The sequence below is a fragment of the Dama dama genome, chromosome 25, assembly GCF_033118175.1.
Source record: "Dama dama isolate Ldn47 chromosome 25, ASM3311817v1, whole genome shotgun sequence".
Lineage (NCBI taxonomy): Eukaryota > Metazoa > Chordata > Mammalia > Artiodactyla > Cervidae > Dama > Dama dama.
The window spans coordinates 10,623,942-10,647,819 of NC_083705.1; the positions used below are offsets into that span (position 1 = coordinate 10,623,942).

The window sequence follows — 23,878 nt, forward strand, 5'->3', positions numbered from 1 at the left end:
CGGGTGTGTGTTTCTGGATCTTGTAATTTTTTATTCTGATTCTGGGTGGATAGGAGGCCTGGGGGCCTGGCTGGGTCCCAACTCTGCTGGTCAGGTTTCATTAGTGTGTTGCTTTCCTGCCCCTGCCTCCCTCCAATGGGACAGTCGATGTGGATTGAGAGGACCTCCTTCGTGACTGCATACAAGCTTCCCGGCATCCTGCGCTGGTTTGAGGTGGTTCACATGTCCCAGGTGAGTCTGCCGGCCTCAGGAGTCTCCTGGGACCAGGAGAGGGAAATAAATGCCTTTGTTAAAAGCCGCTGCAGAAAGGAAAAGTGAAAAAGTGTTAGTTGTTCAGTTGTGTCCAACTCTTTGCGACTTTGTCCATGGGATTCTCCAGGCAAGAATACTGGAGTGGGTAGCCATTCCCTTCTCTTCTCTAGGGGATCTTCCTGACCCAGGAATTGAACCCAGGTCTCCTGCATTGCAGGCAGATTCTTTACTGTCTGAGCCACCAGGCAGGACTCCAGGAATTCCAGTGCAGGAAGGGACCTGAAGCAGCATCAAGTTTACCTGCTTTTAGATTAATTTTTAGCATCCAATAACTTTTTTCCCCGGAAAATGAAAGGTACCATAGAATCCAGTAATAAACCTGATGAGCGGGGAGCTTCTGTGGCTGGTACAGGTGAAGCAGAGGGCCTGGAACTCCATGGACATATTCAGCTCCTCATATCCTCCCCCACAGCAGTTCTTTGGGACCCCTTTGCAGAATCCCGCCATGAACTCTTTTCAGAGTTGGATGCACTAAAGCTTGGAGAAATCATGCAGAGGCAAAGCTCTGACTACAATGCAAATGTATTTTACTCCACATATAACATGTATTTTGCTTCTTAACTCACTTCAGGGTCTCTATGTTCTCAGATAGCTAAGGATCTTGCAGCTCCCAGCATGCAAATGGAAGACTAGGGAAACTTGAGAAGCAGGGGCGTATTCAGGATATCTTATTCACTTATTCATTCAGCAAATGTTTGAGTTCCTAACACATGTCAGGCACCTGGAGATTTTACAGTGAAGCTTACATTCTAGTGGTGAAGACACTAAAAAAGCCTGAGTAAATATACGCTATGTCAGCTGGAGAAAACTAGTCTGGAGAAAAATAAAAGAGAAAGGTAATAAATGGGGGTTATTTTAAGCAGCATGGAGAGAGAAAGTCTTCTGGCTAAATGCCTTTTGAGCAAAAGCCTGGAGGAAGTGAGGGAGTGATCTATGCAAATATCCAAGAGAAGCAGAGGGAATATCCCTTCTGGCAGAGGGAACAGCAACTGCAAAGGCCCTGGGGCAGAACAAGCTTGCATCTGAATCAGAACAAGTGAGGGAGGAGTAGCTAGCAGGTCCTGTAGGACCTTGTAGGCACCATGAGGTCGCGGGCTTTTCCACTGGGTGAACTGGAGCTGCAGGCACAGGAGGGACATGGTCTGACTGACGTTTCCAGCTGCTGTTTGATCAGCATTAAAACTGTCCCCCTTCAGCCCTTAAGGCCCACACCCCCAGAAGCCAGGTGACCCTCCAATCTCCTTTACACAGGCGTGGCCTAGACCTTAGGAAAATATAATAACAGATGATAACCTCAACAGACATTACTGAGCATGTGCTAAACTGTTCATAGGTGTGACCTCATTTAAACCCCTCAGCAAGGCTGCAAGGTAGATATTATTACTCTTCCGTTTTACAGATGAGGAAACCCAGGGACTGAGTGAGTTAGTGGATTGTTCAAGGTTAGTGAAAGAGATGAGGCTTGAGACTTCCCTGGTCATCCAGTGGCTAAGACTCCATGCTCCCAGTGCGGGGGGCCTGGGTTCGATCCCTGGTCAGGGAACTAGATCCCGCATGCCTGCCGCAACTAAGAGTTCACATGCCACAACTGTGACTGAAGATCCAAAGTGCTGAAACTAACACCCAGCACAGCCAGAAATAAATAAACTGACATTTTTTTTTTTTAAATAAAAGAGGTGACGTTTGACTTTAACTTCTCATATCAGGCATCTGGATAGTCACTCTCTCCTTCCTCAGTGTGTCCCCAGCCTGCCCTAGAGAGGAAGAAACGACACATGACCTTTATTCAGGGACACACTGGTGTATGATAAGTTTAGACAGGTGTCCCAGGAGCTGTGTCAAGGGCTTTATAGCATTATTCTACTTAATCCCACAAGGCCCTGTGAAGTACGCTGTTATGATTAACCCCATTTTTGAGGTGAGGAATTGGAAACTTTCCACTAAGCTGTGGTCTCCACCCACGGGCGCTGGCCATGCCCTCTCCTCTGGTGGGCTCAGAGAGGTGCCTCTGTTCGTCACTGTCCCCGCGGGGCTGTCGGCAAACAGGGGATCCCTGCCTGCGTTCCCCGCATGCCCCGGCCCCTCTGCCAGGGCGTCTCACCTCCCAGTGGACAACATAGCTTGCCTGTGTGTTTATTTTTAATATCTATAATTTTATATATAGTAACATTAGAATATAAGCTCCACTAGGCTGTGAGCTCCAGGAAGACAGGTTTTTGTCCATTTTGTTCCTGGCCATATCTCTGACTGCAAAGAATAGTCCCAGACACAAAATTGGTGCTCAAGAATAGTTATTAAGTAAATTCATCAACCCATCACTCAATTAATATGCAGAAGCCTATAATATCTGAAGTGGTTCCTTTACGTTATGAACTCATGATTCTGAAATTAGGAAGGAAATAGTCAACCTTGACTGATACCCCCCTGATAGAAGTGGTTGGGAAAGCCTCCAAAAAGTTGACCAGAGGAAATTTATCTCTATTAACCTCCCTCAGTTGAGTTACTGAGAATTAAGGGTGTTTCAGACACAGAAATTTCATGCCTGCTGAGTGAATTCCTCTCCAGACATTTGTCTTTGTGTTATAGAGCTTGTATCTTGTTCTTGGTGGTTTCTTTCATGAACTGTGATGACTGTAGTACAGTTTGTACAGAGAGGTGTTTTCTGATGGGATTCAAGTGCAAGTCTTGCTTATTGAGAGTTCTTTCCTTGTTCTTGGTCCTGAGAATATTTAATCTTTACGAGAAGTTCTGAGCTGGGGGTCAGGGGGCCAAATTCAACCTAGTTATTAAGAGGCTATATGATGTTGGACAAACACAGCGTATCTCTGGCCTTAGTTTTCATCATCTGTAAAATAGACATGAAAAAACTATGGAATTTCATGGGAATTCTCTGGCTGTCCACCCTTCACTGCCAAGGGCCCAGGTTCAATTCCTGGTCATGGAACTAAAATCCCACAAGACACAGTGTGGCCAAAAAAAAAAAAAAAAAAGATAAAACTATGGAGTTTCCAAACTGAAAGACACTCTGAAAGTCATTTAATCCAAGAGCTACAAATCTGAATACCTTCAGAGACCAAGAAGATACTGTAAATATGTGAAATGGTCACATTAAGACAACAGGCAGTGGGAGAAGCTGCAGCAAACTCTTTCAGGCTGAATTAATTTCTAAAAACTTTAGAACCCGTGTGCTGGCTAAATGACAGACCCAGTCCCAATTTGACCTACAGATCTCCAATGTGCAAACACATCCCTAGTTTCTGTCCATTGGAATTATTTTGCTTATGAAAAAGCTAAGGCCCGCAGATGGAACTTGAACTGCCCCGGTGATCCGTGTTAAGTTGTAATAATAATGTTTCTGTCATGCAGCTCAGAGGATTCCTAAGACAGACACTGGGCCATGGGTTGCAGCTTGTAGAACATGGGCTGCTGCCCCTACCAGGCTGTGTGTGTGTGTGTGTGTGTGTGTGCATACACATGTGTGTGTGTGTGCGTGCACATGTGTGTGCGTGTGTGACAGGGTGACCGTGACACACAGGGACAGCCTACTCGCAGGACCTTTGAAGAGACAGCCATCTTCAGAAATGCCCAGAGACCAGGAAAGTGGGTGAGGAGGCTAGGATTTCCCAGGGATTTAGGGAAATAGTTTAGAAAGATGACCGAGAAAGTGGCTGCGAATGCCGGGTCTGCCCCCTCGTACAGTCAGCAGTGACGGTGACCAGCCGATGCACCTGGTAAAGAGCTGCTGTGAGTCAGGTGTCCTGTTATCTCAGCTACTCTTCGCTGCGCACTCACAGGCAGGCCCTCTGACACCACCATTTCAACAGACAGCAACACTTAGGGCCCCTGCCTCCGGGAAGGCTTCTCAGGCTTCCTGACCGTTCCCTCCAGCCCCGACCCGCCCTGCCAGTGAGTCTTCACTTCTTAGGACGGAAGCTGTGCCTTGTCCTAATGTCTGCAAGAGGTAATAATAACAGCCATCAGCTACTTTCTGAAGTAGATTTTCTTCTCATTTTACCAAAAAGTCAACTGAGGCTCGGAAAGTTTAGGAAACTTGCCCAAGGTCAAACAGATAGAAAAACTGGCAAACTGAGATTTGCACTCATTTTTAATTTGCTTAGTTTAGTTCAGGGGTCAGGAAGCTATGGCCTATGAGCCAGATCCTACCTGCAATTATTTTGGTAAGTAGTTTCATGGAACAAAGACAATCACTGATTCTCACACTAGTTTCTTCCTACAATGATGGTGTTGAGATGTTGCCACAGACAGCATCTGGCTCTGTCACAGAGAAAGTCTGAAGACTTCTCATTTACTGTTTTGTCTAGATCCTGTGCTTATGGGAACCACGGTTTTGCCAGTTGGTGCCTAATGCCATTCTGTTTGCTGTGCTGTGTTCAGTCCTTCGGTGGTGGGTGTCTGACTTGGAGACCCTGTGGACTGTAGCCCGCCAGGCTCCTCTGTCCGTGGGATTTCCCAGGCCGAGAATACTGGAGTGGGTTGTTCTTTCCTCCTCCAGAGGATCTTCCTGACCCCAAGAGTGAACCCTTGTCTCTTGCATCTCCTGAAGTGGCAGGCAGATTCTTTACCATTGCACCACCTGGGAAGCTCAGCGTTCTGTTTCTCTTGCTTTTTAAGAGGTATTGAAAGGGTGTTTAGTTTTATCTCCCAACTAAATGAAGCCTATGTTGGAGCAGTGACCCCGCATATAACAAGTCTCAGGACCTGATGTGGGCCAGGCCGGTGACTGTATCATCAGCGGCTCTCATCTCCAGCTCAGGGCTCACACGTGGTAGGTGCACATCCAGTACCAGATGGTCGGATGGGAGTGTCTCTCACCAGGTAATAAGAAGAAAAAGCCTCCTTGGAGCACATCCAACCACTGAAACCCCAAAGAGTGCCTGCCACTACCTACTTCATTTCCCCAGGGAAATCTTTTTCTCACTAAGCAGAAATTCAGCTTGTCACTTTCCCAGACAGCAGACAGCCCCCCCGGGCTCAGTAATTACCATGGGAGCCTGCTACAGCCCCTTGGGGAACGTTGCTTCATTTGAATTCCAACCCCAAAGGAAATCAATCCCAATAATTATACCTGTTTTTAAAGCAGCCTGCTCAGGCCCTTTCTTCTTGGTGATCTTGTTTTCAACAGACCACAATTAGCCCTCTGGAGAATGCCATCGAAACCATGTCCACCACCAATGAGAAGATCCTGATGATGATAAACCAGTATCAGAGTGACGAGACCCTCCCCATTAACCCGCTCTCCATGCTCCTGAATGGGATCGTGGACCCTGCTGTCATGGGAGGGTTCGCCAAGTACGAGAAGGTGAGGGGTCCCCTCTCTTGGAAGGGACAGAGCCATGGCAGGAGGGTCCCGGGCAGACAGCTGCGGCCACTCACCTCACTGCAGCTGTCTGTCCCTCCGAAGGACACTGCAGGTGGTTTGGACCTCATGCACCTCCCAGAGTTCCTACAGCCTGACCCTCAGCTCCTTCCCTCCCTCGATGCCATACTCTATGTGGTGCAGGAAGGAGCAGCGGTCATAGAGGTCCCTTATCCCTCTGGGCACATCCAGGTGCCTCTGCCAAAGAAAGACTCTGGGATGACCATAATCCAGACCATGAAAGTCAGGATCCACCAATCAAACTCCACGCCACTTGTGAAAAGCCATCTCCTCTACAGTTGATGGAAATGACCTCTACAAAGGGGAAGAAGTGAAACCCAGAGTCTGTGAAAATCCAGAAGGGATGGGAGATCAACTCCAAAGAGGGAGTTATTATCTAGATATTCTGGTCATAAGGTCCCTCTAGAAATCCCCACACGTTTCGGCCACAGATTTCATTTTTGAGCCTCATGGTGTCCATGGCAAAAAGGGAAAGGTCATCAGTTATAGAAGTCACATTTTCCACTGGAGGAAAATAATTACTCAGTAAGCAGGGATGAGGTGGGGGTGGGGGCACAGGTTTTCCCAGCACTGAGATAAGAATAGAAAGTTTTCTTTGATTTTCACCTAAGCCATACATTAATGGGACACTGAGGGAAAAATGGTCAACTCATTCTCAAAAATCTCATGATGAATTTCTTTTTTTTTTCCCTTGAGTTATTGCTTTTTATTTATTTATTTATTTATTTTTCATTGATTTTTATTAGTTGGAGGCTAATTACTTTACAATATTGAAGTGGTTTTTGCCATACATTGACATGAATCAGCCATGGATTTACATGTGTTCCCCATCCCCCTCCCACCTCCCACCGGATTAACTTTTCTATGTCATCCATTGATGTAAGACTAAGAATATGACACTCTAGTGTAATTCAGGGACAGTAATTCCAGTCAGTCCTTCCAGTTACCCTGGGATACCCCACACAGCCATCACTGGTAACCCTCTGTACATGCTTGAGGGGTGATAAGATGTGTCTGTATACTTGTGCACGCACTGAGCACGTGAGCCCAGAAACAGCTGGGCTGCCAAGGTCCCACACCACAGGGAGGTGAGCTGGAAAGACCGCCGGGTGGAGTTCCTTACTGAGCTTCTTCCTGGGGGACGATGCGCTGAACTGCAGCAGAAGCCCCTGCAGGATTTCCTAACACGTGGTTGCCCCCAGCCCATCCCAACACCAGAGGTTCTGATTCAGTCAGCCGGGGTGGGGCTTGTTCAGTGGTGATGCTACTGGTTGGGAGACCGTCCCCACCCCCCATTTAACAACTGTTTCCCTGGGGTTTGTTTGTGACCCTTTCCCAGTGGCTATTGATCTGAGCCCTGGGAATAGGCGACTTGAATCCCTGAGTTCCGTGACTGTTGCCCATCTACATAGCAATGGCCTCATTCCTGCCCCTTTCAAATGGAATCCTCTCCCAGCCAGAGAGATGTGGGGTGGGGTTCACCAAAGGCACAGGAAACCCCCAATGTCCTGTCTGTCCCCCCAGGCCTTCTTCACTGAAGAGTACACCCGGGAGCACCCAGAGGACCAGGACAAGCTGACGCGCCTCAAGGACCTGATCGCCTGGCAGGTACAGCAGAGCTGGGCTGGGGGGCCCGGCCCTGCACCCTCCTCTGCCCTGCTGGCCGGCTTGCCCTCCGCCGGCCCCTGGCGGCTATGGCCTGGCTTTACTTGTTTTCCTGCCCTTTGGCTTTGGACCTTTCTTCTGACTCTGTCTTCACCTGAGCGGGCACATCCTGGGAGTGGATCCGGGGCCTTGCCTCCTTGGGGTGCGGCCTGGCCTGTGCAGGTGTGCTGCGCTGTGTGTGTTGCTGGGACTGCTCTGTTGGGCGCTGAATTCAGGAGGTGGCCTCTCCCAGTGGGGCCCGAGATGAAATCCAGGCTCCCGCACGCCTCCCACCACCACCCCCTGCAGCCAGCACCCGCCAATCAGATCCGGGAGACTCCGGCCCCCACTCCCACCTTCCCTCCTCCTAAGGCTGACCCAGTTTATTGAAGTTTATGCTCATATGGATCCCAGCTTTCAAACATAATCGAGGCCTTGGTTTGGTTGGTTTGGGGTCAAAGGCCTGCCCTCCGCACAAGCTGCTTGAGCCCCTGGCGGTCCGGCCCCAGGCCTCGGACAGACTGTTCTTCCTGCCTGCTCTCCCCTGTTCCCTGCGTGTCTTTTGTCTGTCTGTCCCCTCCCTGTACCCCATCCCTCCGTCCCTTCCCTCCGCATCTCCTCAGTGTCTCACTCTGCACCGCCCTCTAAGGAGCTCTCTGCTCCCCCTCCCCTCTCTGACTCAGGCCCTCTCTGCTGCCCTCTCACACCTCACTCCTGGCTTTGCTTCCCTTCTGCTTCTCTCTCCACTGCCCTCCCTCAGTCTCTGCTGTTTCTCGGCTCCCTCTCCTGGGTTTTCTCTCCCTCCATCTCATTCCTACTCCCTGGAGAGAAGAAACGATCCACAGACCCCTCCCCAGGGGTGATCAGAGGACCAGGCTCCCAGTCTGGGCCTGGAGCACCCCCTCCCAACACATCCCTGCTCTCCAGGCCCACCCAGCCCCCAGGACCCAGGGTGGGCTCCAGAGGGCGCGCTGGGGGGCTTCGATCAGGGCCAGCCCTCCCTTCTCGCCAGTCACAGCGCAAAGAAAGGTGAGCTGTGGTGGGGAGGTTTTGTGACTCCAGGGAAATCAGGAATGCGAAGCATTGGGTGCAGCCTCTTTTCTTAAAATAAGAATTCCTAATTCAGGTCCTTCTCTGCCTCTGCCAATTTATGCAAAGTGAGGCCTTAAAAATGAACCGCCAGCGGCTGTGCAGCGCACTCTCCTGAGCGCATTCTCTGTGTCTGCAACTTTCTCCCCCTCCTTACCTTGCGCCTCTTGTCATCCCAAAGGGCCCCAGCTTTTGAGGCCACCGTGTCCTTTAATGCTCAAGTAATGATGCCCACCCTCCCCCTGCCCAGCTTGGGAAGCAGGGAGTCTCAACTCTGGTTGGTTTCCTGCTTCCGTCCTTTCTGGGGCACCCCCAAGGAGGGCGAAAATGCCACACAAATGTGTCTGGTTGTCGGGCCTCATTCTCCGTCCATGCCACTGCCCTGGCCTCGCTGCTGGGCGTGCCTTATCCCCGGGGAGGGGACTCTCTGGGCCATATCCACTGCACCCGAGGTATGGACTGGACTGTGGCCCCTGCGGTAACAGCCTGCGGCTGATACCAGGCTGTGCCTTTAGGAAGTTTTTCCAAAATCTTTCCATTAATAAAGGGACACCACAAGCAAAGAAGGGAGACTAAAAGCCTGTATTGGACGTTACAGCCTCTCAGAGCCCTTGGCTAGGCCTCCTCCAACAGCGCCCCCTAGTGGAGAGCGCGTGCCCTCTCCTTAGCGCCAGCCCCGCCTTCTCTGCCACACTGCTGAGGGAAGCCCGCCAAAGAGGATTGCCCTGGACCACGTCCCTCCCACTCAGAGGCCAGCATCCTAAATACCCAAGAGACCAAGAGACGCTGCCCTGCTCAGGGTGAAGGTGGCCTTTCTAACATTACACACAGCAGATTAATTCCTCCTCCTCCATTTCTTTCCATTCATTCTTGCAACTTATATAATATATATTGAGCTCCAACTGTGTGCCAGGCTTGGACTCACTCCCTGCCTCTCCTCTTGAAGCTTAATTATAGATTGGCTCTTGGTTTGGCAAAGCCAGATTCACTTTGGATTTTCTCAAAACACAAGATCCTTAGAGTTCAAAGGGAGCTATACCCATACCTCTAGCAACACAACAGGAGCTAGAAGCGCACAGGATATGATGGGTTAAAGATTTCATGGATTTCAAGATGGATCGCTTCCTAATTGTTTGCTTTGTAAAGATTTTTCTCTAGCGGCATGGAAAGATGTCTATAGTACATCCTTCTTGTAAACAGGTTATGAAGCATTACATGCAGAGAAGTAGACATGACAAAAATACACGGCACGTGGACTTATCACAATGTACACCCATGTGGCCACCCCCAGATGAAGACCCAGAATTCCTCTCGCACACAGATGCCTCTCTTTTGCCTTCCTGTGGTCACTGACAGCTCTCCCCAAGGTTGACCATTATCCTGCCTTTACAATAACCATTTACTCACTTTTTAACAGTATTTTTTAACCATCCAAGCACTCACTTCTAAACTTTTCCTTATTTTTGACCTCTTTATAAATGGAATCACACAGTATGCATTCCTCTGTGTCTAACATTTTGTTTAAAGTTATGTTTTTAAATTGATTAATTTTATTATACAAGACGATTATTTATTCATTTTTATTGATATATAATAGTCTATGCAGCTGAACTGTATAACTCTGCCAGAAAATTTTGCTTTGTTTTGTTTTTTAACTGATGGAGATTTGGGGTGATTTCAGTTTGAGGCTATTTTAAGTAGTTTTGTTCTGAACATCTTCGTATGTATCTTTTTAGCACACACATGCTCAATTTCTGTCAGGTATATACCTAGCTATGGAGTTGCTTGGTTATAATGTATGAGAATATCTGGCTTTAATCAGTTCAGTTCAGTTCAGTCTCTCAGTCGTGTCTGACTCTGCGACCCATGGACTGCAGCACGCCAGGCCTCCCTGTCTTTCACCAACTCCTAGAGTCTACCCAAACTCATGTCCGTTGAGTCAGTGACACTGTCGGACCATCTCATCCTCTGTCATCCCCTTCTCTTCCTGCCTTCAGTCTTTCCCAGCATCAGGGTCTTTACCAGTGAGTCTGTTCTTCGCATCAGGTGGCCAAAGTATTGAAGTTTCAGTTTCAGCATGAGTCCTTACAATGAACACCCAGGACTGATCTCCTTTAGGATGGACTGGTTGGATCTCCTTGGAGTCCAACGGACTCTCAAGAGTCTTCTCCAACACCACAGTTCAAAAGCATAAATTCTAAGGCGCTCAGCTGGCTTTAATAGATAATGCCAAACTTCTGAAACTTTGCCTGTTTCTGGACTTCATAAAAATGGTATTATACAGTATGTTGCTGTGTGTCTGGCTGCTTTTTTTGCAGTGTAATGTCTGTGAGATCCATCCAGGCTATTGCCTGCAAGAGAGCTTTCTTTCTTGTTTCCAAGGTTCGCCATTGTGTGCCTGTAACAATGTAGCAGCCCCTCGCAGTGTGTGTGTGCCCAGCCTCCTGCTGACGGCGGTTGTCCTCAGGCTTTGCGCGGACAGTGGTGTGAGCACTCTCGCTTGCCAAGACACAGTTTTCAAAGTTGCTGAGCCAGTTTACACCCCCACCAACGACTTCTGGGAGCCCGAATCGCTCCACACTCTAGGGACACAGCACGCTGTGATTCTTTAGCTTTAGTCTTCCTGGTGTTGTGAGGGCATCTCGGTTTAGTTTTAATTTGCGTTTCCTTTCGCGAGCAATGGCGTTCATCGCATTTTCCTGTGTTTACTGGCTAATTGAATAACCTTTCTGTGAAATGTTTGTTCAAATCTTTTACTTATGTTATTAACTGAATTGTCTTTTGTTAATAATTCAGAACAGTTCATATATATTCTAGATATGAGTTCTTTGTCAAATATATGCATTTGACATACTGTAGTTTGACACATTGTGCATATCTTTGTTTGGTCTGCGGCTTGTCTGTTTGCTTTCTAAATGTATTTTTGAAGAAGAGCAGTTTGTGGCTTTCATGAGCTCCAATTAATGAAATTTTTAATGATTATCACTTTTGTGTCCACTTGAAAACTGAGCACCCCAAGGTCATGACGACCTTCCCCTGTGTTTATGGGGACATTTCATGGTTTCATGCTGGGCTCTTCCGTATGTGACTCATGTGACTGACATGCAGTAAGGGCCTTCTTAGTCTTCTGCACGGATTCCTAACCCCTCCAGCGACACTTGTTGAGAAGACTGTTTGTTATTACCCCCACTCTGACAACAGCGATCACATGTGTGTCAGTCTGTCTCTGGACTTCCTGTTCTGTCCCGTCGGTCTGTCTGTCCATCCTTGCACCAATTCCACTCTAATTATAGCTGTAGAGTAGGTCTTGAGATCTAGTGGTGAGAACTTCAATTTCTTTTTCAAATTTGTCTCGCTCTTTCTTATCCTTCATATTTCCATATAAATTTTTTAATCAGCTTGCCAAATTTTAAACACCCCTAAAACACATAGAGATCTTGATTAAAATATATTAAATATATAAATTAATTTGAGGAGAATTTTTGTCTTCATGATAGTGACTCTTTGAATATATGAACATGGGATCTCTGCCCTTTTCTTTAGCTCTTTAATTTCACTCAGCAAGTTTTGTCGTTTTCATAGGAAAAATATTTCACATTTTTATTAGACTTGTTTTTAGGGATTTGATATCTTTAACTATTATAAATAGTATTGCTTTTAAACTTTTTTCTGTTTGTCAGTATAATTACATTTTTTTAACATGTTTACATTTTATCCAGTAATCCTACTAAATTCACTTAGTAAGTCAAATTGTTTGTACATTCTTTTTGATGTTTTACAGATACAGTCATGTCATCTCTAATATAAAATGTTTCACTCATTCTGTCCCAGTCTTGTACGGTTTAGTTATTTTTCTCGCTCTTTGCACTGATGAGCGTAAGAAGAGGGAGGACATCTGTCCCCCACATCAGGGCGACAGTCAGTATCTCTCCGAGTGCGGTGTTTTAAAGACGACGTGCCACTGTATGCCTGGTTTGCTACTTTGTCATGAGTGGGCTTTTACTTTATCAAATACCTTTTATGTATCTATTGAGATACTCATATTTTTTCTTCATTATCCCGCTAATTCAGTGAATTATTTTGGTTGATTTTGGAATATTAAGCCAACCTTGCATGAATGACATAAATCCCAGTTGGTTATAATGTATTATCATTTTTATATATTGCCAGATTCTATTTGAAAATATGTTCTTCAGGATTTTTGAATCTATGCTCAAAAGAGATATTAACCTAATCCTTTCTAAAAATTCCTAATTTCTAGATATTCCTTTCTAATAATATTCTTAAATTTTTATAAGAGTTATCCTGGTCTCAAGAAGTAAGTTGAAAATCATTCCACATGTAAAATCCTTTCTGAAGAGTCTCTATGAAGTTGGCATTTATTTATCCCATAAATGTTTGCTAGAATTTGCCTGTGAAGCCACACAGGCCAAGAATGTTTTAAAGTGTGTATTTAATCTAATACTTCGCAGATTTCCTGTTTCTTTTGTGTCCTTTTTGCTAAGTGGTATTTTTCTAACAATTTGTCCATTTTATCCAACTATTAAATTCATTGACATAAATGTTATTATAATATCCTCTTATGACTTTTTATAATGCTTATACTTCCTACAGTGACACTCCTTTTAAAATTTTGATGTTGGTTATTGGTACCTGCTGGTATCTTCTTGATTAGCCCTATAAGGGGTTTATCAGTGTCGTATTTTAAAGAACCAACTTTTGGACTTGTCAATCCTCTGTCTTGTCAGTTTGTTTTCTTCTTCATTCATGTTCACTCTTACTTTTATTATTTCCTTCCTTTTGCACTTTTTGTGTTTAATTTGCTGCTCTTGTACTGATATCTTGGGATGGATGCTTAGCTAATTGATTTTCTATCTTTTCTAAAATGTATTAATAAAATTAAAACTATACATTTATCTCCACTTACAACACTATCTCAGTAGGTTTTATGCAATATTTCCATTATCATTCCTTTCTTTTTAAATAAAATCTTCTTGTTTCATGGATAGAAAATATTTTCTTAATTTGTACATTAATTATTTTTTTAAATAATGTTTTCTTAGGCTCTCTTCGGAGAAGGCAATGGCAACCCACTCCAGTGTTCTTGCCTGGGGAATCCCAGGGACGGGGGAGCCTGGTGGGCTGCCGTGTATGGGGTCGCACAGAGTCAGACACGATGGAAGCGACTTAGTAGCAGCAGCAGGCTCTCTTGGTTCTCTGTTTCTTCCAGATTAATCCATATTCATGCTTCCTTTCCTCCCTTCTCCCCCACTTCTTTCCTTCCTCTTCCGTGTTTGCTTGCTTTCCTGTCTTTTGTTTCTGATCACTGTCTTTCACACTGGAGAGTTTCCTTCAATACCTGGTGATCCTTGGCAATCTTTTCCTAGTTAAGAGTGGGGGCACTAAAAAGCTAAATGAATATCTCTGGGCATGAGAGAAGGTCTTGTCACCTGGATGGCATTACATACGGTAACTGAGTAATCCACACACGTCTGGGCTGTTCACTTTCTCCAGGACAGATGCTTTGAGCTACTGCCTGCAAAGCAACTCCTGGCTTCTGTGCTGCTGGCAATTGGAGACAAAAATGAAGGTCTCGCCTTTATCATTATGCAGACTTTTCCTCAACCCCCTGTTTCCTGTCCGGCTCCTCATCTTTGTCCTCTGTTGTGCCTGGTACCCCTTAGCTCAATGCTCTTTGTTCTAATTATTCTAGAGATAAGCTCCTGCTTCTTGAGGAAATGAGAAAATATAACATGCTACCAGATGAAACTACAGGGACCTGGCCATCCAGCTGCTCCTGTCACAGAATTTCAATCCATCCCTGTTTTCAGCCTCTCAACTCAGTCTAGCTTTTCTGAGATACCAGGTGCCTCTAACCCCTGAGCCCTTCCTGGCTTCCCAGAGGCAGATTGTCCTCTTACCACATCTCCTCCTCTGTCCTGGAAGGTCAGTTACCATCCTCCATCCACCTTCCACCTGACATGTTTTGGGCCAGGTTCATAGGTGTCTCCTGGTCTCACTGAATTTCAGTTTCTCCTTTACTTTGCCATTTGGGGGAGCACTGCAAGAGAAGGAGGCGGAAATGTCTTTGGGTCACCATCATCAAAACATTTGTTTTCTCCAAAGTGATCTGTATTGTACTCCTTGCAGTCCTCATTATGCTTCCCTGAGAGCATACTACTAAGTTTTTCAGCTGTTCTCAGCTTACAGCAGCCTGGCTTCTGTCCTTGGATCTACCATTCACGCAGTGTGGATTGACCTCCTCTGCTGATAAGTAAGGGCTTGACTGCCTCATGAGTCCTCTCTTCCCCCTCATCTTCCCAGGACTTTTACATCACTTTAAAAATATTCCATTCCCTGGTGGCTCAGATGGTTAAGAATCTACCTACAATGCAGCAAACCTGGGTTCGATTCCTGGGTCAGGAAGATCCCCTGGAGAAGGGAATGGCAACCCACTGCAGTATTCTTGCCTGGAGAATTCCATGGACAGAGGAGCCTGGTGGGCTACAGTCCATGGGGTCGCAAAGAGTTGGACATGACTGAGTGACTAACTTTCCCTTTAAAAATTCCCTATTGGCTCATTAGCTCCATGATATTAACACTCGGCTATCTTTCTTTGGTCTTATCACTGGATACATGTTGTAAGACCCGGTTGTGCCCACGCCTTTTCTGTTCAGCCCTTCCCTTCTCCTATCTCCCAGTCTCTGAACAGTCACACTGTCCTTTTTGCATCTCTGAGAACTTCTTGGACAAGGGTTTAAGTCAAAGCAACAGAGACCCCACTCCTCTGGTCTCACACTCTGCTCCTCAGTAGATCCCACCAGATGCAGACTTTCCCTAGCATGCAGCCACTAACGGGAGGGAGGGGCGGGTGCAACCCTTCCATGACAAGACAGTCAGAGGTCTTTGTCCTAGAAATCTTATTTTCAGAGCAAACCTCAAGGATGCAATTTTCCCATTTCCCAGGGTTGGTGACTCCAGCTAAAGGTTGTCGAGACCCTAAAGCCCTCAGCAATTTCTCAGCAGGTGGACTTGACTTCAGCGCCCTCCCTGAAGCCAGGTGGCCAACCTCTGGCTCATCATTTACCACTTTTCTCCCCAGATCCCTTTCCTGGGAGCTGGCATTAAGATCCATGAGAGAAGAGTGTCAGAAAATCTGCGGCCCTTCCACGACCGGATGGAGGAATGTTTCAAGAACCTGAAAGTGAAGGTGGAGAAGGAATATGGTGTCAGAGAGATGGTACGGCTGGTCCCCAAGGCTAGGGAGGGTGAGATGGGTGGGGTGGGGCAGGGAGGGCAAAGAGGCCAGAGCAAAGGTGCCTGCCCTTGAGAGGGACCTGAGAACCAGCAGTGCCAGAGCCAATCCAGGGAACCTTCCGGGAAACTTGGTCCCTTAAACGTCATCTCAGATAAATGCCAGTTATAAATTGAGTCCTGAACAATCAAGAGATTGTGCTAATAACAAAAGCAACACTGATGAAGCACCAACTTACTATATGCTGATCTGATCTAAGCACTTAGATCATTTAGGCTTCACAACAAGCTTGGGAGTGGTTCTTAACGCCTCGTGTCTATTCTCGAGATTCCAAGGCATTAAGTGACTTGCTAGAGGCTATATAACAGATGGGGCTTCACAGGAGGCTGAGTGGTAAAGAATCCACATGCCAAGCGGGAGATGCGCGTTCCATCCCTAGGTCAGAATATCCCCTGGAGAAAGAAATGACAGCCCACTTCAGTGTTCTTGCCTGAGAAACATCACAGACAGAAGAGCCTGGTGGGCTACAGTCCACGGGGTTGCAAAGGGTCGGGACTTAGTGACTTAATGACAACAACATAGAACAAATAAGTGAGGCTCAGAATTTGCACCTGGCTCTGACGGCCTCCAAAGCCAGCACTTTCGGCCACTAACAAGCTCCGTGTCCTCAAGAGGCCATTGGCCTGGTGCTCACAGAACCTCTTCTTTTATCTCTTCTCCAGAAAGTATCATCATAGAACGTCAAGGCTGTGTAGTCTCTCAGAGGCCATCTGGTCCAACCCCCTGATTTTACAGATGGGAAAACTGAGGCCCAGAGACAGGAAGTGAGATACTAGATAGCAGGTCTCTTGTCTTCAGGCCAGCAGTTTTTCCATGACACAGGCTGCCTTTTCCAACACTGTCTGTGTGATATCCAATGCAGTTCTGATGGCAACCACCCAGACTTAGGCCACGTTCTTAGGTTATGGACAGAGTCCTCCACAAGACACCCTCACCAAGACACCAGGGTTCCCTGCACCTGTGACTAGCTGATTATAGGTTTGGAGATTCTCACCACCCCTTCAGGTCTGATAATTTCACAGAACTCAAGAAGTAGCCCTCCCTCCATATCCATGGGTTCTCTACTTGCAGATTTAACCAAGGGAGGATCAAAAATATTTTGGGAAAAGAATCCAGAAAGTTCCAAAAGTCAAAATTTGAATCTGCTATGCTGACAACTATTAACCTCATGTTTATATTTACAACTACTAATATAGCATTTACATTGTATTGGGTATTATAAGTAATCTAGCAATGATTTAAATTATACCAAAGAATATACATAGGTTATCCATAACCTCAGATGTGCAGATGACACCACTCTAATGGCCAAAAAGTGAAGAGGAACTAAAGAGCCTCTTGATGAAGCTGACAGAGGAGAGTGAAAAAGCTGGCTTAAAACTCAACATTCAAAAAACTAAGATCATAGCATCTGGTCCCATCACTTCATGGCAAATAGATGGAGAAACAATGGAAACAGTGACAGATGTTATTTTCTTGGGTTCCAAAATCACTGCAGAGAGTGACTGCAGTCATGAAATTAAAAGACGCTTGCTCCTTGGAAGAAAAGTTATGACCAACCTAGACAGCGTATTGAAAAGCAGAGATATCACTTTGCCAGCAAAGGTCCATCTAGTTAAAGCTATGGTTTTTCCAGTAGTCATGTACAGATATGAGAGTTGGACCAAAAAGAAGGCTGAGCACCAAAGAATTGATGCTTTTGAACTGTGGTGTTGGAGAAGACTCTTGAGAGTCCCTTGGACAGCAAGGAGATCCAACCAGTCCATCCTAAAAGAAATCAACCCTGAATATTCATTTGAAGGACTGATGTTGAAGCTGAAACTCTAGTACTTTGGCCACCTGATGTGAAGAACCAACTCATTGGGAAAGACCCTGATGCTGGGAAAGATTGAAGGCAGGAGGAGAAGGGGATGACAGAGGATGAGATGGTTGGATGACATCATCAACTCAATGGACATGAGTTTCAGCAAACTCCAGGAGATGGTGAAGGACAGGGAAGCCTGGTGTGCTGCAGTTCAGCGGTCACAAAGAGTCGGACACGACTGAGCGACTGAACTGTACTGAATCCTGAATCCTCCAACACCACAGTTCAATAGCATCAATTCTTTGGTGCTCAGCTTTCTTTATAGTCCAACTCTCACATCCATACATGACTACTGGAAAAACCAAAGCTTTGACTAGACGGACCTTTGCTGGCAAAGTAATGTCTCTGCTTTTTAAAATGCTGTCTAGGTTGGTCATAACTTTTCTTCCAAGGAGCAAGCGTCTTTTAATTTCATGGCTACAGTTAGCATCTGCAGTGATTTTGGAGCCCCCAAAAATAAAGTCTCTCACTGTTTCCATTGTTTCCCCATCTATTTGCCATCAAGTGATGGGACCGGATGCCATGATCTTAGTTTTCTGAATGTTGAGTTTTAAGCCAGCTTTTTCACTCTCCTCTTTCACTTTCATCAAGAGGCTCTTTAGTTCTTCTTCACTTTCTGCCATTAGGATGGTATCATTTGCATATCTGAGGTTATTGATATTTCTCCCGGCAATCTTGATTCCCCAGCTTGTGCTTCATCCAGCCCAGCGTTTCTCATGACGTGCTCTACATATAAGTTAAATAGGCAGGGTGACAACATACAGCCATGACGTACTCCTTTCCTGATTTGGAACCAGTCTGTTGTTCCATGTCCAGTTCTAACTGTTGCTTCTTGACCTGCATACAGATTTCTCAGGAGGCAGGTCAGGTGGTTTGATATCCCATCTCTTTAAAAATTTTCCATAGTTTGTTGTGACCCACACAGTCAAGGGCTTTGGCATAGGCAGTATTTATCCTATTGGGACATCCATGTTTGATTACTAGCCAGGAAAGCTCACCTTAGCCTAAGCGTCTGGAGTTTTTATTGGGGCTTCATTACATAGGCATGACTGAATGAATCCTGAGCCATGTAACTGAAATCCATCTCCAGTTCCCCTTCTCTCCCCGGATGCCGAGCTGACATCTGGCTTGGAGAACCAGCCCTGTAATCACAAGGTTGGTCTGTCTGGCCAGCCCCCATCCTGGGTCTCCCCCTCAGTGTAAAAGGGGTGGAAAACAGAGACATTCGTGTCAGAGGGGAAATTGTAAGGATTTGGACATCACCTATCAGGAACCAGGAGTAAAGGCCTAACGAACTCTTTATTAAACAACCACCCAGAGGCTCAGCCAGCCAGAAAGTTTCTGTCCTCATGTGCTGCTCTGCCCACAGCTCCACCAGCCCAGGTGGAGGAGAAAGGGAGCAGGACTGTGGCGGGCACCTTACCCCAGTGCCCCGCCCCAACATCAGGCCTGCCTGCTCACCCCCTGCTCTGCGCCCCCTGCCCCCGCAGCCCGACTTCGAGGACAGGCGTGTGGGTCGGCCCCGGTCCATGCTGCGCTCCTACAGGCAGATGTCCATCATCTCCATGGCTTCCCTGAACTCGGACTGCAGCACGCCCAGCAAGGCCACCTCCGAGAGGTCAGTGCCTGCCCCAGGCGGCCCCGTGCAGCCCTGCCCCAGCCCGGCCCCCAGCACAGCCTCTCTGCCTTTTCTGCCCCAGGGCTTTCCGCTCCCACCTTCCTGCCCGTCTCTCCCAAAGCCTTCCCTCACCTAGAACTCTCGCAGCCACCCTGTAAGGCTCAGTGCCCTTGCTAGGGGGTCAGCTGAGGCCTGGAGAGGAATGTGGCTTTTCCTGAGCGCCCTGCAGAACTCGCCCACAGCGCACGGCAGTCTCCACCAGCCAGCCGGGCTCCTCATCTGCTCCCCCCAGCTCCTCCTGTACCTGCCCGCACCTCTGTGCAGGTCTCCCTGCTCAGCCACTCAGAGTCTCTGCCCTCCCACCTCCCTGAGCTCTCTGCTCCACCCAGCCCAGCTCAGCTACTGCACTGCCAAGATCCCGTGATGGCGCACTCCCCAGGAGATTGTGCTAAGGGCTCCTGGATCTCATCTCTCGGCTACTCTGCAACGTTGCTGCAAACACCCCATTTAATAAAAGACAATCATGCCTCAGAGAGGTTGAGTGATTTGCCCAAAGTCATTCAGCTCAAAAGTGGCATAGATTGAAATCCAGATCCATATTTTTAACCAGTTTTCTCTTCCTGTCACCAGTCTTATGGCTCACTGCCTTCCATTTTATTTTACCCTGTATTTGGAGTGTTTGCAAATTAAGCAGCTCCCCAAACTCTGCCAGATGAGCTGATCTACCCCCTGGCCCTGTAATGACAGGTCAGCCTGGGTCCCTGTAAGACAGTTCCACTAAAGTTCTACTGCTGTCCTTCTTGCCATTCAGCTTCAACCTGGAAATAGCACCTCCCAAGACTCCAAAAGTGGAGCAGGAGGAACCCATCTCCCCAGGGAGCACTCTGCCTGAGGTCAAGCTGCGGAGGTCCAAGAAGAGAGCCAAGAGGAGCAGTGTGGTGTTCGCAGACGAGAAGCCATCAGCAGAGTCAGACCTGAAGCGGGTGAGTGGCCAGGGCAGGATCCTCTTGATGCCACAGGCAGATCTCCCCTGCACATCCAGCACAGTGCTGTGGGCTCTGAGACATGGCTTGCTCAAACCTCATAGTGAGATGGGGTTACAGATGAGGCATCTGAGGGGAGGTGACGTGCTGGTTGGCGCCCCAGCAGCCTGGATGTGACAGAGTGGAATTTGACCCAGTCTGTCACTGTGTCCTTCCTACCATTGCACGACTCTGCAAGACTGGGCAGTAGCCTCCTGGTCCACCACTGTGTGGGACAGCCACCCTCCCAGGCTGGCCCCGGTGTTTCTGCCTCTCAGCTCTCTGTCCCCAGCCACAGGGCCAGTCTAACCACTGACATCTCAGACTCCCCTAAGCTCCTCCCGTGGACCCAGAGCCCAGCTGGGCATGCAGAGCTGAAATTCTCACTGCCCTGACTTGGAGAATTTTTGTCTTATAAACTAATAACTATTTAATATGATACTTAGTGCCAGACAGCCCTGGGTTCAACCCCAGCTTCCCTCCAAGAGAGAGGTTTGTTGAAAGCATTCTGGGAGCCTGGAATAGCAAGAGGGATTTAGCGTTCTGGTAAGGGAGGGCTGCCAGACAAAAGGGCAGGGGCCAGCTGAGATCCCTTCCAGTGACGAAAGAATCGTCCCCAAACTTCTCAGTAGGCCTCAGAGACTATTCCTGCCAGGGTGAGGAGGCTGGAGGTAAGACAGTGTTTCATAATTCCAGGGGGTGTCATTCACACCATAGTCTAAATGAATGCCACCACCACAGTTGCATAGTATGTGCAGTATGTAACTGTGCATACAACCACAGTTGTAAAGAATGCAGCCTATGGTGTAGATTGACATAGAGTGACACAAAGCAGAATAAATGGGCTTTAGGCTGAGCCTCTAGAAGCCATGCCAATCCCTTACCACTGATTTTTCAGAGCCTAGAACTGTGTCATGCTTAGCCTCTGTGTGTGTGTGTGTGTGTGTGTACACACGTGTGCGTGATGTATTTGTCCAGCTCTCCAGGAAGCATGAGTTCATGAGTGACACCAACCTTTCGGAGCACATGGCCGTCGCCCCCAGGGCATCCATCCTCTCTCAGATGAGCTTTGCCAGTCAGTCCATGCCCACCATCCCAGGTATGTGCCCTCCACCAGCAGCACGGGGGGTATAGAGGTGCCAGGGGTGAGGATGGGTGGGAGCCGCAACTACAGAGCAAAATCAGCTAAGCACGCCGGCGGAAGTTGGCCCTGCTCATGGTATGCCAGCGGGTGACGCCATCCCAAGAGGCTCTGCCCAGGGCTGGGGCAGCGGGGAGAGGCCTGGACCTGAGGACCAGAGGTCACTCTGAACCTCAGGATTCAGTGAGAATCCATATGGCACGCCAAGTGGGCCTGGGTTCTCAGCTAGCCAGGCCCTTCCAGGGACCGGAAGTCTGTGCCTGATGAGTCTCTCAGTCCTGTGTTTCCTTTTGGGGCCTGGAAGACTATTTCCAGAACTTACAAAAATTGCCATCACATCTTACAGTTGCAGAGTGTTCGATGCACAGATGCTTCAATTTCCCCCCATCACTCATTCATTGTCTGGTGAGGACATCAGCAACATATACAAGGCCTTTGCCAACTCACAGATGGGGACCTGGGGCCCTAACTGGGGATGCGGCCAGCCCGAGAGTGCTCTATCTGGCACATGGCGAGTCTCAAGTGTCAGCCGCTCTGCGCCAGGCTCCGTGCTGAATGCTCCTCCTTCGTTGTTTCATTTCAGCCAGGGGTCCCCAAGCCCCAAGCAGTCTGCAGCCTGTTACAAACAGGCCGCAAGTGGGAGGTCAGCGGCAGGCAAGTGAGTAAAGCTTCATCTGCTGCCTCTCATCGCTTGTGTTACTACCTGAACAATTCCCCCCGAAAACTCCATGGAAAAAGCGTCTCCCATGAAACTGGTGTCTGGTGCCAAAAAGGTTGGGGACCGCTGCTTTAAGCCTCCTCTCAAACCTGTGACATAGGTCGTGTGATTAGCCCCACTGTACGGATGAGGACGCTGAGGCTTGGAGAATGTCTGACTCCTGCTTGGGCCAGGACTACTCTTGGGCCAGAACTACTCTGGGTTCCCTGAGTAGTGGAGGCCCCAGGAAAGGTGCCTCCACCGGTGCCCAGCGCCTGGGCAGGATGCCTCCACGGTGGTTCCACTCCCGTCCCCTCAGCAGGCCTACAACTCCCTTGAGCTCTGTGCTCTTACCCCCACGTTCCCAAGGCCAAAGCCAAGGATCAGAGCAGCCTTTGTGGCTCCAAGCTGGGGAGCCTCAGCCACCAGATGACACCTTGACCGGAGAGGCTCTCCCCACAGGGAACTCCGCGCTCTCGGTGTCGGAAGACACGCGTGTGCCCATACTGTCTCCCTGTTGTGGGCAGAGGGCCTGCTCATGAAGAAGTGAAGGCTCCGGTGGCCGGGGCCTCCCCCCAGCCCTGGGCCCCTGTTTCCAGCCCAGAAACTCTTGGATGAGGCCTTGATGGAACCAGGACGCAGGCCCTTGTCTGCAGGGTCAGGCAGGGCTCCGCGAAGCGGAGGGACGGCCTCCGCGACCCTGGGACACACACGGCGCCCTCCTGCCCCGCGGCCGGCCCCCCCGGGACCCTGTCTCTGCCCCGCTTGGCTCCCACCCGCCCCCGGTCGCCCTCCCTGCGCCCAGCCCTCACGGCGGCTCTCGGCTCCCCTGCAGCCCTCACGCTCTCGGTGGTCGGCGTGCCTGGGACGGACGAGGCCAGCGCATCCCCCCGCCTCAGCCAGACCTTCCTGCCTCTGTCAGACGGCGACAAGAAGACGCTCAAGAGGAAGAAAGTGAACCAGTTCTTCAAGACAATGGTGAGCCCCGGGCTGTGGGAGGAGGAAGGGAAGAGGGTTTCGCGGGCGGAGGAGGAGATGGGGACCTGTGTGGGGTGCGCGCGTGCGCGGGCTACCGCTGGGGTCCCCTCCAGGGAGGGGGACCTGTGCGGGGTGTGCACGTGCGTGTGCTACCGCTGGGGTCCCCTCCAGGGAGGGGGACCTGTGTGGGGTGCGCACGTGCGCGGGCTACCGCTGGGATCCCCTCCAGGGAGGGGGACCTGTGCGGGGTGTGCACGTGCGTGGGCTACCGCTGGGATCCCCTCCAGGGAGGGGGACCTGTGCGGGGTGTGCACGTGCGTGTGCTACCGCTGGGGTCCCCTCCAGGGAGGGGGACCTGTGTGGGGTGCGCGCGTGCGTGTGCTACCGCTGGGGTCCCCTCCAGGGAGGGGGCAGGGCCCCCAGGGTGCGGACAGGCCAGAAAGGCCCAGAGTGCCGTTCTCCTTGTGGGCTCCAGGGGGCGCCCCGGAGCAGGATGGGCCCCGCGGGGCGGCAGGAATGTGTCAGGCGGCGCCGGGCTCCTGGGAACTCAGGACCTGTAGCTCTCCTCTGCCTGAGTTGTCCTCTGTTGCTCCTGTCAGAGCCACGGCAGCCAGATGTCCTGAGCAGCTAAAACTGCTTTTTAATTCTTTTGGAAGAACTTTCCTATTCAACTTACATGGCAGAATCCTATTTAAAAGTTAGTTTCCAAACCCTGGCGTTTCAAGTCCTATCTCCATTGTTGCTTGTCAGTCTGCTCCAGGTGAAGGGAGGCACCCCAGCAGTTTGATCCTCAGGATGCC

At 48.8% G+C, this 23,878-nt stretch overlaps 1 protein-coding gene across 1 annotated transcript in view; it reads left to right on the forward strand.

The window, feature by feature from the left end:
* The window catches only part of DOCK2 (dedicator of cytokinesis 2), a 459,408-nt gene that overhangs the window by 434,573 nt on the left and 957 nt on the right, over nucleotides 1-23,878 (forward strand). The window contains exons 44-51 of the mRNA XM_061129423.1: nucleotides 145-231; nucleotides 5,456-5,632; nucleotides 7,235-7,318; nucleotides 15,546-15,683; nucleotides 19,113-19,240; nucleotides 20,052-20,223; nucleotides 21,241-21,361; nucleotides 22,936-23,078. Of these exons, the coding sequence (XP_060985406.1) occupies nucleotides 145-231; nucleotides 5,456-5,632; nucleotides 7,235-7,318; nucleotides 15,546-15,683; nucleotides 19,113-19,240; nucleotides 20,052-20,223; nucleotides 21,241-21,361; nucleotides 22,936-23,078 (1,050 nt within the window). The remainder of the gene's footprint in view (nucleotides 1-144; nucleotides 232-5,455; nucleotides 5,633-7,234; nucleotides 7,319-15,545; nucleotides 15,684-19,112; nucleotides 19,241-20,051; nucleotides 20,224-21,240; nucleotides 21,362-22,935; nucleotides 23,079-23,878) is intronic.